Source organism: Zonotrichia albicollis, chromosome 1, assembly GCF_047830755.1.
Source record: "Zonotrichia albicollis isolate bZonAlb1 chromosome 1, bZonAlb1.hap1, whole genome shotgun sequence".
Lineage (NCBI taxonomy): Eukaryota > Metazoa > Chordata > Aves > Passeriformes > Passerellidae > Zonotrichia > Zonotrichia albicollis.
The window spans coordinates 35,544,574-35,563,211 of NC_133819.1; the positions used below are offsets into that span (position 1 = coordinate 35,544,574).

The 18,638-nt window shown below is 41.6% G+C and overlaps 1 protein-coding gene across 2 annotated transcripts in view; it reads right to left on the reverse strand.

Moving 5' to 3' along the window:
* Nucleotides 1–17,987, reverse strand: part of ANKRD28 (ankyrin repeat domain 28) — a 120,054-nt gene extending 102,067 nt beyond the window's left edge. The window contains exon 1 of one of the 2 annotated variants that reach the window (XM_074538032.1): nt 17,848–17,987. In XM_074538032.1, coding sequence (XP_074394133.1) covers nt 17,848–17,874 — 27 coding nt within the window. In that variant the 5' untranslated portion in view covers nt 17,875–17,987. The remainder of the gene's footprint in view (nt 1–17,847) is intronic. The other variant, XM_074538026.1, reaches the window with a different exon arrangement.
* Nucleotides 17,988–18,638: the final 651 nt, after the last annotated feature.

Genomic DNA, 18,638 nt, shown 5'->3' on the forward strand with positions numbered 1-18,638 from the left:
AAAAAGATCACTGATGTACTTATATTGGTTTACTTGATCCTCTAATTTTTTGTTGGTTAAAATCAGGCATATTATTTCAGAGCATTCTAGAGGTTATATTAACAGCATTTACAACTCCCAGCAGGTTTAGCAGCAGATATTCACAGGGATGTCTGTCCCCAATAATCACAGTTCACAAGTAGGTACACTAACACAAAATCAATACCATTAACATGCACATGCAGCTGTGAGCCGAGCTGATTTGAGGGGAAGGAGGAGGATTTGAGGGGGTAGGAGGATGCTATCCCTTACTGTTCCCTCAGTGACTACTATTTACCAAGGACAACCACGTGGAGGAGCTTCACAGGCAAACAAAGCAGTAATTCAAGCTGTTTCATTATGAATCAGCAGAACTGTCAGAGATCATGGCAAAAGTATTAGACCATTTTTAAATAAAAGTAAATTAAAAACCAGATTTAATAGGTCTCTTGATGTTGAATCTGACTGTGATTTGCTATTCAGATAAAAGCTTTGAGCTTGAACAGCTCCCTGGCATAAAACAAGAGGTGAAATAACGACCTGACAAGCCTGAGGATTTGTGAACCTACGAAGCATCCCAAATGACATAAGTAAAAACACGTGTTGATCCTCTGATGTTCACACCACTGTTAAAAATGAAAAATGATCAAAGCAGAAGAGGAGTAAGATCCTCTAACAAATCCAGAAACCTTTACCTAAATCTTATTTCAGCATGTGCACATGTATCATTTCAAACAATAACTACTTATACAAAAAGCCATATCAACATTGAAAATTCTTATGAGATACACCTTAAAAAACCCCACAAAGTAGCGCAGCTACTGCACTCAGATGCAGCTGTGGCCTTCATTTTCACTTTTACAATTCTTTAAGCACTTCAGAGATAATTTCCACTTAAAAATTTGGTAAGAAGGCAAAGCAAGCAGAAGATGAATTCTGATCAAACTTAACATCAAAAGGACAGATAGACAATAGCATTTCTCCTCAAGCTGAGGGAAGAAATCTTTACATTTCACACATCTTTTAGCAAGGTAATTATCTGGATAAAAACGAGGTGGTGTGCTGTGAGTCACAGCAGTTCATACATAAATCAACCCATTAAGAAACTTCACAGCTAGGACAGACTTCTTTAGAAACTACAGCTACTCTTCAAAAAACACTGTACATAAGACAAGAAAAGAGTAATGCTTTCTATTCTGAACAGATGCCTGTCACATTCAAAGAGAAATAGAAATCAAGAAGTGATGTTCATAGACATTAGTATCAGAAGAAAGCACAGGTTTGCAGCTCTTTGAGTCTATGTTTGTCCACAGCAGGTTACCTCTCAAAGCCTACAGTCTGTCTTCACAGAAACCTCAGAGCTTAAAACACACAGGAGGACTGAAGAGTTAAAACCCTCAGATTATGACTGTAGAACAGAGACTTTCTAGTATACAGCAATGACATATTTCAGAACATCCATGGGAAGACAGCAGTTAAAAATGGGTATTGGGTAGAGGGAGAAAAGAATTGCATACTTTAGGTATCTGCCAAGGCACAAAGATTAGACTTGACCAATAGTATTTTTAGGATGGCAGGCTGGAAGTTTGAGAGGTCCTCTTTTACCAGCACACCATCTTTAGGAAATTGTTTCTTGATTTATGGGTTTTAATCATTACTATTTAATTTTCACGTGTCTGAATTTTAACATTTCCACTCTACCAAATACAAGGGTAGGAAAAACAGGAAGAAGGGTTAGGAGTATTTTAGATAATATACATCCATCAGACAGAATGATAAAACCTAAATACTATTTCAAACAAAAAAGTATGCATTTGCAAAACTAAGTTACAGGCATTAAAAAAAAGAATGCCTATGGAAACATTCAGCTCATGCATTAAGAGAAAGAAGCCACCATAAGTAAAAGCTTCCTTGGAGTTGCTTCTCCCTCCCTGAAAAGAAAACAGTACCTTTAAAAAGAATAATTTTAGCTTAATTTTTGAAAGCAAAAATAGAAGTATATCCAAATGGCCTCACTGGATCTTTAATGAGGAAGTGCCATAATACACTGGGAATAACAGTGCATGCAGTCATTTCTCTATTCCCAGGGCCAGCAAAGCAAACAGCAATTGTCTTCTTAATCCTATTGACTAGGCCTTTAAAAAAAATTGGAAAACATTACAAAATATATGGAATAAGCAGCTCTTTGAATAGATTTAAGAATCTGCAATTTCATATAAAGACTAGCACACATGGGGTGGTGTTGTCTTATCAGCCTTGAGGCTATTGTAACAAGACAAGAACATGTTTTTAAAATGGGAGAGTCAGAATTCACTTGGAATAGAGGCATTCCACATAGGTGTGTCAGAACAAAGCTTTAAGGTTTTAACACTGCTAAATGATACACAGCTTTCATTCCCCAAATTGCAAAACAGTAAAAGATAACTGGCCAGTATACTCAGACACATTTTTGCATACAGATGTAGCAGCACTTTAGTTTACAAGAGGAGTAAATCAGTCAACTGCAAGTCAAATATTTGAATGAAAAACAAGATCCACATTTTCCAGTTCACTGTAATTCCACAGGAAACACAGAGGGTACTACCACTACACTTTAGGACTTTCTTATTCGAGGGAAAAATCCAGTTGCTCGGACAGGACACATGGCCAAACATCTCCTTTATGTGCACTCTGTCAATTGCTTAAAGCTTAAATCATGACTGCCACTTCCACATAATTGAATGAGGCAAACTGGCATTCTTACCTGCCAGGCACAAATGCCACACCAGATTCCACTACATCAATACAGCCTGCAAAGGGAAGAAAATCAGATACCTCTGATTGCCAGAAGCCAGTCACCTTCTCTGTCTGACCTGAGGACTGCTGTACAGAAGAGCACAGTTTTGGAGTTCAGCAAGACCATTACAAAAAAAAAAAAAAAAAAAGGGTAATTTTTTTTTTTTAAAATACCATTACATTTCAGTTTGTGGAACACTTCAAGGGATGCGAAAAAAGACAGGTTAACTGTTACAGCTTGGTGGACACAGACATTCTCAGGAAAATGAATCCCAACCAAGGCATGCCATCAATCTAAAGAAGAACACACAAACCAAACTAAGACCTTGCTCAGGTAAAGTGCCATTACACTGACTAAATAGAATTCACTTCCAAAGTACGTTTGCCTACTTACAATTATCTAGGTGCAATGATCTTAAACACAAATAAAACAAGTCAGATTTTTTCTTGACAGACAGGACCCAAGAATTGTGCCACATGAAAATTTCAAGTTTTTCACTTCTTCAGGGTGAAGATAAGGGCCAGATGGGAAAAGATTGTGAGAACACATCTCCTTTTTTGAGGAAAGACTGTGGGAGCTGGACCTCTTAGGTTAGAGAAGACAGAAAGGGGATCTCATCAATGCTTATAAATATCTTAAAGGTAGATGCCAAGAGGATGGTGCCAGATTCTTTTCAGTGGTGCCCAGTGACAGGACAAGGACCAGTGTCCACAACCAAACCCCAAGAAGTTTCACCTCAACACAAGGAGCAGTTTATTTTCATTGAGGTGACAGAGCACCGGAACAGGCTGCCCAAAGAGGTCGTGGAGCCTCCCTCTCCAGAGACTCAGTTTAAAATCCACCTGAGTGAGTTTCTGTCACTTGCTCTGTGTGACCCTCCTTGGGAGGCTTGGACTGATATCTCCAGAGGTCATTTCCAACCCTGGTGATGAACACACCTTCCAAACACAGAACAGCAAAATAATGTGCACTAAACAGGGTGTAATCCAGCACACCAAAACCAGCCACAAAAGAAACCCCTTGTAAAATCATTATTCTAGCATCTCTCCATAATAGCAATGCAATGTTGCAGCAACACCTCTCAGTTCTGACTGCTTAAATCCCTCCCTTGGGAGAAGAAAACCAAGCTACTATTAAATAAGATCACCAGGTGTGACACTCTTCAGAACAGACAGCTGATTGCTTTACTTACACTTTTTAAATTAATCTCTACCTGTGTTCAGAAGAAGGGCAGATCTGGGCAAATCAAAGTGAGTTATCCTGAGAACTATTTTTGCTTTTTGGATGCACTTAAATAGCACATGATAACCTTTACACTGCATTAATTAATTTAATGCACTAATTACTTTATTTTTATTACTTTTGCTATACTTTCTAATTTGTGATTTTATCAGAGCAGCTAACAAAGACAGAAATTTAAAAAAAATGTTTTAAGTTGTTTTAATTACATGTGCCACTAATTAAAATCTCCCAAAAATATCTTGAGTTAAGTAGTTCACAGTATTTCCTTCATACAGTGACAGTTAATGAGCTGAATCAATGACTTGGGGGTGGCCACAAAGTCTGTCAAAATTTTAGGATTAGCACAGTTCTGTCAGACTTCATAGCAGAAGCTTTTCTTTTTCCCAGCTTCTTCTGATTTTCAACACTGAACAGACCAATTAAGAGGGGTAATTGTAAAGAAAATACCATTTGTTCCAGAAGAGGCTACTGTCTAATGCTGCTTTCAAACAGTGAGCTTTCACAAACTCGTTCCAAGTGCTTAGCTCATGACTTCCGTTCATGAAGCAGTTTGAATTCAATCCTCTGGCAAGAAATATATACTGCTTAAAGTGCTATTTTTTATAATTCTTTGAAAGCAAGTAGATGCTATACTGAAATCTTAGCAAGTTATATTAATATCTTTTCCTAATGTAATTTTTAAATCAAAAATTTCCGTCCTGTTCTCTATGTACTCAAGCTCAAACATTCCCTTGAAATTCCCACAGTCCATGCCAATAAACCACACTGAAAATAGATTAACCTTTTGTCTAGTCTTATCACTGAGAACCTTTGTACAACATAATACAAAAAGCACAACAAAAAGTACTCTGTATCTTCTATAAACATGGAACATAAAGTACAGAATAACAAGAAATTTGCCATAAATGTAATTTAATTTGCAGCACTGACTGATTTTTAAACACTAATAGCTACATAAAACAGGTATTCTTAAAACTTCGCATACTTTTAGTAACTTGATTTATTTCAGCATAGCAAAGAAGATTCTGCTATCCTCTCATATTCTGTCCTCTTACGAAGAAAATCTATAATCTGATACTCAGGTAAGCTGTCTTAAATATCAAACTGTGTTTCCTATTACCACTGTACAAAATAGTTCTTTATTTAATGTTTGTCACTGTCATTCCCTCTCCCATCCTTCCTGTATTCATTTGTTTATGTTTTACATTTTTATGTCATCCATCTGCGTTTTGACACCTACTAGAAGCAGCCCACAGCCATGACAGCTGACCTACTCAGAAAGCACCTCTTGAACAGCTGCCTATGACTTTTTAGGCTAAAATTAAAAAAAAAAAAATTAAATGGTGCTGATGACCAGCTTCAAGGACCACCCTGAAGTAGGGGCTGTAACTTAAGGTTTCAAAAGCATACAGGTGATATGTAGGCAACTGTTTGTTTGGAAACTGTTAAGAACAATTTTATTATACCCTAATATACTGATAATTATTCTCAGTGCATTCTCACAGTCAAAAGACATGCCCAATTTGTTTTTTCTTTTAAATGAAGCTTTGTAGTTTTACCATTGCCTATTCCAGAAAATAAAACCAGTCAGATGAATGGCCTCATCCCCAACCTGCTGAATTAAATGTTATTACAGCACAATCAAACCAAGAAACAGAATAAAGTAAGGAACAGTCCACCTTGATAGATAAGGTTTTCATTAATGGCAATTCAAAATGTTATCTTCTCTAGCTGCTGATAAAAATATTTGCACAACCGCTGTGCTGATGTTGTGGTATTCCTACAGCTACACGAGGTGATGTGTGGAATAATAAACACTAACTACTATTTTCTGTTTCCATTTCCTGTTGAGCTGAGATGAAAATTTCTCTTCTAATCCAGAAGACTGCAGTTTACTCTTAGACTGACATGCTTTGTTAATTACTATTTGCAGAGTTTATTTCAACTTAGGCATTTTTCTATGAGTGTTTTCATACTAGATATTTCCCTACCCCAAGCACATATCTCTGTGCAGGGAGATAGAGGGATCACTAGTCACAACAGGCATGACTCCAGGCCGTCACTGGATGGTGTCCAAGAATGAAAGCTGCACACATAAGAGGCACAAATGTTGAAGGGCCCTCTATCCATACATGTTTCTATGAGGAAAAAAAAAAGGCTGCAGCAAGTTCAGACTACTTTTGGCATATGGTTTTCAGGTAACTGGACTACCCAAACATGGTCTTGTACTTTCACTGTAACCTCTTTAGAAGAGATGGAAGGCAAGAGAAAGTCATTTTTGTGTCATTTTCAGAGCTCCAGTTTCAAAACCGACAAGTAAAGCATGTGATCACCCTAAGAGGGGGAAAAAGCAACTCTAAAATGTTGCAGGAAAACTGACACACTGTTGTCAGATCAGAGATGGGAAAAAGCTGAGCATCCTGACAGGCAGTTCATGTGGTAAACAAGGATGTTACAGTGGAACTTTTCTTCTTTTGGAGTTTTCAGTCAATGTAAGTCAACATAGTGTGTTATAAATAGAAGCAGACTTCTGCAGACCCTAGGTTCCTTCACAGTTAAAGAAGAATTCACAACCACACTCAAAGCCCAGAACAATCATGAACCAGACACAAAACTCAAGCCTGTTGTTGAGTTTTCAAACACATTCTAAGAAGTTTTAGACCAACACCATCAAAGTTACTCAGAGAGAAAGTTCCAAGGCAGACCACAGTCAAGTTTCTCCACTCACCTCCAGCCCCCAAACCAAAGGACACTTACACAAGGCACATCATCTGTGATTACAGGATATCTGACACAAAGACAGACATTACAGTAAGTTTATGTGATACAAAACTCTCATTTGTACTTCCTACTTTGGAAAACTTCCAAGAACAACTTCACAGCCCTATGCTAACCCAAATAATTTGCCTCTCCCCTCCCTTTTCAGCCCTTTGCAGAAGAATGAAAGACTGCTTAAGCTCAGCTACCACCTAATATCAAATCGTGGCCTTAGGCAGTAGATTAGAAGCCAGTGAGTTTCAACCATTATTGTTAGAAACCTTGCAAATGGAAACAAAAAAACTTAAAAAACAACTCAAGGAGAAGCACATCATTAAACTCCATCCTAAAATTACAGAACTCTAATCTTTCATAAAAATTGACCTACTCTGCTGGCTTAAAAGAACAGGGTTGATTGAGGCATGTACTCCATTTTTCACACACACAGTCCTACCCTAGACCAGAAAAACATTTGCATTCAGTAGTTCATGTATCTGTATTTCCTTCTCCTATCTGTCAGCTGAAAATGTTGGCACTCACTGTGGTAGATAATTTCCAAGTCATATAATTAGCATAGTTTTGGCTGTTAATTAACCTCTTAAAAGAAAAACAGAATTACAAGACAAACATACCCTAATGTTTCTGTCAGTATTTAAACCTTGCTTCTTACAGGTCATTTTCATTGCTTTTTATCTAGTGAAAAAATCAAGACAGTGCAAATATACACCAAGGGATTGCACCTTATTTCTGCAGCCATGCTACACAGGCAAAAGTAAGGGCTTGGCATTCTGAACAGGCATCCTGTGACAACACAACACTTCCCAGTCAGGCAACGTATCACTGCACTCCACACAAGAGCAGGTCACGAAACCTTGAGGTCAAATGATGTAATTCCAACAATTCCCCCTCTTTTCTTCAATTATCCATCCTACTTTTACAGGTTACTTTTCCCAAAAAACAAGGCATGTGTCAGGCATCATAAAAGGAGTTCTAGGGGGTAGGACAGTCATATATGTATAACTATATATACATATAAAACAAACATACATATAAAAACCAACACCAGGGCTTTTTTGGACACATCTAAAACATCTGTATGCTAGTAAAGATAATAAGGGTTGCCACAACATGGGAGGCTGAGCTCCAGCAGACACTTTTGAGATCTCTTCTGCAGGTACATTCATCCTGTCTTTAGGTTCAGTTCAGTCTGGCCACCTGCTGCCACCAGATCAAGCTTCAGGCCAGCAGGTTTCATTTGTGCTTGTGGCCATTGGAGAAGCAAAGAGCTCATTTTCTAAAGAACTTGCTCCAGAATGGCAGGTCCTAAACAACTCTGCAACACCTCCAGTCAACAAGGAGGAGAGCCCTGCTAACACTGGTGTGGCCAAGTGCCAGGGCTGGGAGCTGAAGCTCTCTGACAGATCCAAAGCACGCTGGCATTGCTGCTCCTCCCGCAGCTCTGACTGATACTGATTCCCTGCCGTGTGAGCTCCAGCAGGGCTCTGCAGAAGGAAACATCTCACTGCTCCCCCATGGAGGGCTGGGATGGCGAGACAGGAAACCAGAGTGATACCCTAAATGTGGGGGATATTTCGTACAGCCATTGCAGCAGCAAGAGAGCCTTCCAGATGACAATAAGGCTAAAATGCAAAGATATAATCAACAATTTTTCAACAGTCATGGCAGTTTTTCTGCAAAATTCTTCCAATGCTTGTGGACACAGACTCATGAACCATGGCACTTATAGTAATTACTCTTGAATTATATGTGCAGTAAGTTTAATACTGAAATGATTACAAAAGCAGTTTTAACACTTGCAAAGTATTATCAAAATTTTATCAATCTTCAGGTGTGGAAACCCCATAAATTATCTGTACAAGTGCATGCTATAAAAAATAGAATTTTCAAATTATGGCTTGCTAGATGTTGAGAGTTAACAAAAAAAAAGTAAACAGATTTATGATATGCAGAGTCAAAGTCCTTTCAGAAATAAAAGATATGGCTGCATGCTGCTATATTTGCCCTTCCAAAATAACAAATTTGGTATACTTGATCAAAAACCATTTTTTACATCTATGGGTGTAGAAAAACAGCAGGAAGCATCCTCATCTGTGTATTATTCACAGTGTTAGTTTGAGATTACAGATGCTGTGAAAGTTCCCTTCCTGTGCTGTAAAAAGGTGCAGCAGGTAGAAAAAGGAATCAATATCTTCAAGTCATTGCAAACACAGCTCCACAGGGCAGCTGGATACCTGTTGGTCTTTGGATGATCTTTGACTATGAAACTTGAAGTTCATCAGAAGAGCATTGCTGCTCACTGATGCTGACAAGCTGGGATATCCTAACCCTTTCTGTCCTCCTGGTTCTCTCTGGTGTTCTGTAAATCCTCTCTTCACCTTTCCTTTTCACTCTCTTAATGAAAGCATTCAAAAAACTCCTCTCTTGAGCTCTCTTTCTTATGGAGTAGATTAACTTGACTATTTACATCCCTGATTGCAGAAATTATAATTTGCTAAACTTATGGTAAAAAACAGAGAAATATCTATGGACAAGTCCTAAAATATTCTTTATTTGAAAAGTTTTATTTTAATAGATTTACCATTCTGTAATCTAAGCAGTGTTAGATAATAAACTTTAAATGCTCCTGTGCCTGTGGATGGAAAGGAAGCGCAAACAATGTCAGTGGGTAGGTCTGGAGGAAATAAATGAGCTGGTTGGTTACTACAGGATCAGTAGTGCTGCAGGTCAGTAATGGCCTTTGCAGCCTTGCAGTGACAGAAAGTAGAGAAAGTGTTCTTCTACAAGTACTCCTCAATACTGAACATTATCCCCCTGAATGTAAGAGCACTGTTTAAAAAAAAAAAAAAGTTAAGAGATACAGCAGAGCTATAAAACAAAATAGAGCTCCTGGAACTGAGACAAGGAGCAAAGGAAATAAAAGCCATCAGGCAGCACCATTACAGGGTTCTGACCTGGCAAAGACTGCACAGCAGCACAGAATTAAGCATAAGACCTCTTTCTATCAATCCTCATGTTTTAGCCAACAGAGCAAGAACGGAACGAAACTGTGCAGTTAGCAAGGGACAGAGGAGAGGGCTGAGGAATGCCATTAACATGCTGTTTCTGAAGCACCCTTCTACCATGGACATTGCACTAATTTGAAACAATGAGTAATAATGTAACCAGAAAAACAAGGTTAGCATTTTGTTTTTCTTCCTCTCCTGATTTATGTCCTTCCTTTTAACCTACCAACAATACTTTGTAGGGACATACTGGTGAATGAATGAAATGTCAGCAGACACTACACAGTGATCTGAGGCAGGAAAGACACATCAAGTGCTTGGGATGAAAAAAAAAGACTTCCATAGATTATCTGCCCACTCTCATGAGCAACTGACAGAAGAAGCAGATGACCTGAAGATAGCACAGGGAAAGAGAGAATACCAATTACCCCAAATACGGTACAAAACTTAGTCTGCAGCAATGAATTTAAATTACTTAATGATTTATTAGGTATAGATTATGTTAGAATATAAATAACTACAGACCTTCCTGAAAATGCTTTTCACTGCCCCCAGGTAAGCTGCCTATGACACAAGCAGCTCCTTCATTTACGTGCTGGGTAGATCCCTGGTCTATTATGCTGCCTGCTGTTGGATGAGCAGGTTCGTGATGGAAGGTTCAACTTTCTCCTTTGTCAAGGGGACCAGCATAGATGGAGCTATCAAAACAAAAACAAAAAGGAGGACAAACAGCAAAATCTTGAAACAAAACATGGATTCATCATGATTGCTAGAAGTTCTGTAAGCTCTAAAAAAGGCTTGTTTTGGTCTCAATGCTTTAACTGACTTTAATTTCATTTTCATTTTGTCATGCTGACTGTTCTTGCTTGTGCTTCCTTCCCTTCCTTCCTTAAGGCAGTGCAGTATCTTCACTTTGCCAAAGAAAAATTAAAAAAAAAAAAATCTATGCCTTCTTCTCTGCACCAGCTGGAAGCAGGTACAGGACTTCAGCACAAAGTGAGAGTGGAGCTTAAGTATAATTGCATGACTGCACAATTACCAAGAATGACTTATAGGCAAATGCTCATCATCTTGAATTAGACAGGCCATTAAGTGAAGTTCATTGTCTGAGAATATGGAAACATTAAACATTTAGGATGACTTCACAACAGTTCAAGACACAGTCAGAATTAGACTGCAGTCATATAAACAGGCAGTTCCCTACAAAACCTGAACATTCAGGAAGTTCTAACATGAGTCAGTTTACAATTGTAAACACTTTCACCCCCATCCAGGTAACTTTAGTTCTGAAGTTTAACAACATAAGCTTGAGTTGGTTTTTTTTTTTTTTTTTTACCAGATGCCAAGCATTAGAATAGGCAGACTTCTGCTTCATACTTCTCAAATTCATGTACCATTTCAGTAACTTACTGAGAAAAATATTTGTTCTCAGGCGGCCCTAAATAGGTAGACTTTATTCATGTAGAAAATAATCTACTTACATAGTACTGTTCACTCAATTCACATACATACATTACTGTAGAGATAAACAATGAAAATCTCAGGTTATATTCAATTCACAGTAAAGAGCATCTCATTATTTAAGGACAGAAGTCATCAGCTAAGTCACTAGCTTCAGCTAACAAGCAGTTTCCTAATCTACAAGAATGCTACAAAACAACTGTTTTGTCCCTCTTTTATTTGCATATCAGTGCTGGTGCTTCCTCTTCATCTCTCTGTACCCACACAGCTGGCTGCAAGTCTCATCTTCCCTTCCCTCCCAGCTACTCAGTCCCACCACTCTCACATTAGCTCTGGTTTCTGGGCTGAAATGGGTCAGTGCTGTATAATTCATCAACACTAGAATCACAACTGAATTAACAGAGTTAAACCTGTATATTGCCACCCCCTGGGAAGAGTGCTAATGTCCTTACTAAGGAAAGCATAACATTCCCTGATATTTTGGAGCTTAAACATTAAGATTCATTTCTCTTTGTACAAAGGATAACACCAAGACACCTTATTTCAAATGTATCTTGAAATGCCAGATGAGAACTTGTCTTCCACCCCCAACAATGAAAGGAAAACAAACCTCCCAAAAATCAGCACTGTAAGCATGCTCCCAGTGATGTACTGCTTTGTTTACTTTTTTATTGATGTGAAATGTTCTATGATTCTATTGTGATACATATTATACAGGTTATTTAAAAACAAACATTATAAATAACTTTGAAACAGTTAGTCACTGTAACTAAGGCAACGAGTCTCCCACTCAATTTCCAGAAATAGGAGTAAGGAATAGAGGTAAGAACAAAGTAAAAAGTTGGCAGAAGCAAGAAAACAAATCATCAGATACTAGTTTGACCTCAGGATGGCCCAGCTGATTAGAGAAAAATATCAGGTATGGCAAACGAGAAACAAATTTGCTGACAAAAGATGAGGTGGAGAATATGAAGTATATGATACCAAATAAATTTCATTTCAATGATCATATTCCCCAACCCATTTCAGTGAATGGAACAACCCTAGGAATCTGGGAAAATAACAATCCATGCCAGATAGCAGACTGCTAGTTCAGAGTCTCAACAGCTACTAGTTTCCTACAGGAATCCTCTCTTCTTGTTGGTGCTAAAGAAGTCACTTCTTCATAGAGACGAGCCCATTTGCCTCATTTTCCCCTGATATTTGCCTCCAAATAATGGTCAGAAACCTTCGATGCTATCTACATGAATAGACCTTTATATCCCCACAGAAGGCTGCTGAGTTAACAGGATCCGCCTTGAGGATCTGACTGCAGAATCAAGGCTTGCTTTGTTTCTCCCCCACCTCTTTTTTCCTCCTTCTTTTAAAAGGTTTATTTTCTTGACTGAGGAGAACTGCTTGTTCACAAGTCAAAAGTTCTAAAGTTATCTTGGGGCAATCTGATCCCCCCAAATGAACACGTGGTAGAACCAGGGTCTCTCAACACATTCTAATGGAAGGGCTGGTAATTACTGCATATAACAAGATAAACAGAGTTCAAGTTACTCAGAGTTGCCCATCAGCTAAAGAAACTTATCTTCTCAGCACATGTAAGTTCTTAGCCTGGGAACAAGAGAACAGTAAGACTTTAGGTGTCTTGGTAAGAATTACAATTTCTTAATTTCATTATCTTGTATACAGTTTGAAAAGATTAGATGCAAATTTTAGGAAGAACATACAATGGACAACAGAGTACAAAGAGCTGGTTCTTAGCCACTACAAGATTCATGAAAGAAATTATTGGGTTTTTTTTAAAGAGTAACTTGAAAGTAACTACTACGAAAAAAGTCAAAAATAAAACACACATCTCATTAGCCTACATCTGAACAGAATTTGTAGAGCAATACCACATAATTCCATTCCCACCATATCCCTCCCTCACTGAACAGCAGCAGCTCCTTTTCATCACCACAGGAGACCATTCCTCCTCTTAGTGTAACAAGGAACTAGTTGGGACATTTATTCTTGGCATAAATTCTAAAAGAATGAAGTCTAACGCTGGCAGTAATGAAAATAGCAACCGTAGAGGCATTCACTATGACACTGCAAACATTTGTTTAACTGCCAATTGAACAAGATCCATCTCAGCTACGAGAAAGATATAAATGGGCAATAAAGAAGTCAGTGCTCTCACTGTTCAAGGACTTTAAAGATAAGTGGTCATCCTAATATCCTCATGCAGTTGTTCCTACTCAGATCTGTACCACTCATATCTGACTTATGGAAATAAATGCACTGTCTCAAGCACAGTCTAGCAGTCATACAGGAAAATCCCATACAAAATCCTTCCACATGCCCATCATTATTAGCCCTAAGACATCTTCCTAGTACACATTTAAGATTCAGAGAAAATGGGAAATGCATAATATTAAAATGCTTAATATTAAAACTATGATGCACTGAAAGAAAAATATAAAGCTTTACCAAATAGAATGACACTGCATCCAATGAGTTTTGCCAGAAATAGTTATAGAGCTGCAAAACTAGAGGAAAAAAACCAAACCAAAACAAACAAGCCAGTTTTGATTCATTTCACACCTTTCAACAAAACTCTGCTGAGATGTAGGCTTATGTGAGCCTAAAAGATGATCTATAGGCACATACGCAGGTAAAGTTTGTAATAGAAAAGGAACAAATCCCCGTGCTGTTGGGCAATCCAAATTTCACCTGCACGCTAAGGAAAACGAAGCTGTCAATTACCTCTTAGGTGTAAGGGAGACTAATTCACAACCCTTAAAGTAAGAATGTATCTGTTCTGGGAAACAGTGTTCCTAGAGCCTATGACTGCATAACAAAATCCCCAGAGGATAGTTAGCCTTTCACACCCAGCCATGCAGAGGTGAGCGGGATTTCACACGGGAGACCAAGGCAACCACTATGGATACCCACAAGCAAAATACTCCTTTTTCAGCCCCACCCCATACCTTCCCTTCCACACACTCCCCCTAAATGGGGAAAAAACCAAAATATTGTGATAAAACATTAGTGACCCTTGACCTAAACTGGACTGTCAGTGCAGTTTCTAACAGCAGTGTAACACAGCATTTCAGGAAGAAACAAACTTTTCTAGGCTTTGTCTCACTTAGCATTTTTGTACTTAAAGCAGCATCTCATTTAGAAGAACCTGGTATACAAGCACCAATATATGAAGACAATACCAAAGTACACAAACTTAAAAGCAAATACCTCATTACAATGTAAATTTACAATATTTTTCATCCCTACCTTGAATAGTTTAACATTCAGAATTTGCAGATTTGCTTCCTTTGTTATCAAACAAAACCTGCACAACACTGCACAAAAACCCAAGAGCAATGAGAACAATCTGCAACTTCTAATTTGACATTTGAATGATTGCTTTTCTATACCTGAGTTACAATTTGCTATTGAGCATTACAGGTATCAGCTTTGCCCAATACAGCTCAATTTAGCTTTAAATGCAATTTTTGCAAACATGGCTTATGAGTTTTTTTGATACCTGATATACTTTGTAAGCAAACATAAGTCACTTCTGAAAGTGCAGTGTACACCCTCAATTATGTCCAAATTTTGAAATATATTCCTACCTGGTAGGATGGCAAAGCAATAAAGCTCAAGCAGCAACACAAATGTATAGATAATGTACTGGCTGGCTGCTTGCTGGACCCAAGTAAGGCCTGCTTTTCTCAGTGCGGGAAAACCTGTATTCTGAAGGTTAAACGTGTCAAGTCAGCCTCCACAGACAAACAAATATTTGAGCTTCACAAACACATTAAGCATCTGCAGGATCAAAGTTTTGTTTATCAGGTACTAAGTAAATTAAATCAAGCAAGCGGAACCGGGATTTCACCCTCTGAGCCCAACTAAGAGGCTCAGAGCAGAATTTCTCACCTCGTTGTAACTTCCCGAGCACTGCTTTGACACCAGCTTGCAGTAAATTGAAAAACTAAGCAAGTGCAAGAAAACACTAAGCTTCTTGTATGGCATAAGTCTGCCTGTCCCCAGCACAATTCTGACATTTAACACAGAGCCCTTCTACATTACCAAGGAATAAAATCAACAGGTTCATACTGAATTTGAAAAAATAATCTTGATAATTCCACTTAAATAATACTTAAGTTAATGTTTTTTCCAAAAAGTTATTAATGTGACAGCTGAAGAAACAAACTAGCAAATCACTTCCCTTCTTCATACCAGCTGAACAGTACAAACAGCAGAGCAGCCTTTGCACCTCCCTGTGAAGCACGGTCACCCCTGAAGACAGAGTCACTCTAAGGACTACACGTGCACAAGACAAATCACTTCAGTCTGACCAAACACACCACTATGGAGCAAAGCAAATGGCTCAAGCACACAAGGAGCATGTTTCATGAACTAGTGAAGAGGAACAGCTCTGCTCCCACACAGTCCCACAGGCTGATTTCCATGAAGAGCAGGTGGTGCCTCACTCTCCGTACAGCATCCTCAAGTCAACACATCCTGCAGCACTCTGCAACAGGGACCTGCAGGAATGCTCTGTATTCCAAAGCTGAGGGATTTCATGTTAACATCATTCCTCATGACTTTCTGGCATCCTCACACTGTTAGAACAGAATTAGTTTGAAATAACTGATTTGTCAAGCAACTGACACTTTAGCAGCAGAAATGCAGCTGCTGCTAAAAATCACTCCCCCTACAAAACTGTCCAAAACCAGCATTCCCTTCCTTCCTTCCATCCCTTCCCTGCCCTAGCACCCCCTCCTTTATGTGAAAGCATACTTCAATTCCCAGTGTATCAATTCTCCTTTACAGATCTGTGAAGCCTCTAAAAAAATCCACCTTGTGCTTCTTCTGAATTCAAACTTACATTATGACAGAAGCTGAAAGTCTCACATGCATTACTCTGTCAAACCAATGGTCCCACATAGTTCAATATTTCACTTCAACATCTGTCAATAGCAGGATTCTTCCCAGAAAAAAAGTTCTGAAATGCAGTACTTTCATGTTAACATATTGATAATGGGATTTTTGCTAACTATTTTGCGATGATTACTTGCAGAGGGGTTGTAGTTCTTGGTTTTAACAGAAGGGCTTATTCAACAGAAGAGATGAACAAGTGCTTATTTCTGTGGGAAGTCTCCCATAGAACAGCAACAAATCCTTAAAGAAAATCTAACTCGAGGGACACTAAGTGTCTTTCAGATCCACAATTCTTGCTGATTCATAGATGAGGTTCTAAAACAACATGAGACTTCACAAAGTTTGCACACAACACAGCAGGACATAAGAGATCCCAGCCCCATATCACCAAATGCTCCTTAGAACAAATCCCGAGGGATCATGCAAGCTAAGTGTGAAAACACAGATGTGTATGTAGCTAATGAAAGGACTCGCAGGTAAGGATGGGCTGATACTGATCAGCATAACAAACACACACAGAACACCAGCTGCCTTACCACCCCCAAGTTTCTACAGGCTTTTTTACTGCGGGGCTTTTTTTTTTTAATTTTGGTTTTTTTTTGGAAGGGGGTGGGGTCTTCAAGTGTTACAGTTGGTTATCTTTAAGGAAGAGTAACAAGGAGACCCACAGCAGGATGTATGAGTTTTTTACAGGGAATTTGGCCTGGCACACATGAAAACACGAGAAGATACCATTCCTAAGAAACATCTTTTCATAGGCGGCAAACTGGCAGCGCAGACCCTCCCACCTTTGTATCCTGATACGGCACAGGAGACAATAGGTAGGACAGGGGAGACACCAGGAAAGGACAGAGCAGCGAAGACAAGTATTCTACACCAGCTGGGATGGAAACCGAAGAGCCTGGCAGACAAAGAAGGGTGTGATGCGACGAGAGCAACAACCCACTGAAGGCACCGAGAGCCTCCTTCGCCTTCAGCAGGGGAGCGCGGGCTCGGGGAAGCTCTGGCATGCCCGCGGCAGGCCAAAGACACGGCGGCCGAACAAAAGATTGTGAAGGCCTGGCAGGGAAAGGTGGAGGGACGAACAGGCGGCTCCCGGGCACGTGAAACTGCGCAGGGCAAGGGCCGGCTGCGGGTCCGGGGGAGCGGCGCCAGCTCCAGCCCCATCTCCCGGGCACGCCGCCTCTCGCCGCCAGGTCGATCCCCTCACACCGGGCAGCTCCTCAGGCCCGGGAGCCCCGTCCGCAGACCCTTCCCTTCCCCAGACCGGCGCGGGGCAGGGCTGGCCCGGGGGGAGCCCTCAGACCCACCCCCATCATCCCTCCCGGGCTTCCCCTCCGCGCCGGGGCGGGGGCTCGCCAGGGACCCGCCGGCGATGCGGGGCAAGGGGCGGGCGGGCCGACGCGGCCACCTGTTCGGCCCGGTACCTGCGAGGGACGGCGGCTCCCGCCCGCCCCGCGGGGGCACCGGCGCCCACACCGGGCGCACATGGCGCCTCCCACCCAGCCCGGACCCCAGCGGCGGCAGCAGCCATGCTGCCTCCCGCTGCCCGCCGCCTGTCACCCGCGCACGCACGGCAGCCCGCGGCGGCGGAGGGCGCGCCCGGCCGCCCGGGAGGGGCGGCGAGGGGCCGGGGAGCTCGGGAATGCCCACCTGCTCGCGGAGTTTCAGGAACACCATGGCGAGCGAGCGCGCGCCGCCGCCTCCGCCCGCCGCCAACGACTCCCGGCTCCGCGCGCCGCGCGGCCACGCCCCCCCGCCGCCACCGCCCGCGCGCCGGCCGCGCCTCTGGCCACGCCCCCCACCACCACCCCGCGCTGGTGGGGGCGGGGCCTCTGCGCGCCCCGCCCTGCCGGCCCCGCCCCGCCGCTCGCGCCCCCGAGCAGCTTCCTGAATGAACCCGCCCGCCCGCACCACCAAGGGCCGCGCTGATTGGCCCTCGGGAGGCGGGACAGAGTAAGGGCGGCGCTGATTGGCGGGCCGGGCGCGGCGGGCCCAGCACGGGCCGATAACGCGGGACGGGCACATGGGAGTGGTGCGGGCACGGCCCGGGGGCAGCGCGGCCCTCGGCAGGCCCCGGGCGGCGCTCGGCCACTCGGAGCCCCGGCATGAGGACTGGGGTTACCGGCACAGGCGGCTTGGCCCGGCTCCAAAGGCAGCTCTGGCTCCTGGTCCCGCGGGAAGGGCGGAGAGCTGCAGGGGCACCGTGCTGGGCAGTGTCGGCAGGCCGGATAAACAGACCGGGAGCCGCTCTGGCAGAACGCCACTCGGAACAGACATGTACACACGGGGTACAGAAAACACTTAACTCGAAATAGAGGAAGGTGGTTTTGCAATGTATTTATTCAGTGTTCACCTCCTTTGGCAGAGGACCAGCAGAGATGTCATCTGCAATGCTCCCATTCTGTATTTTGACCCATAATTTACAGGCTTATTGTGCGTGT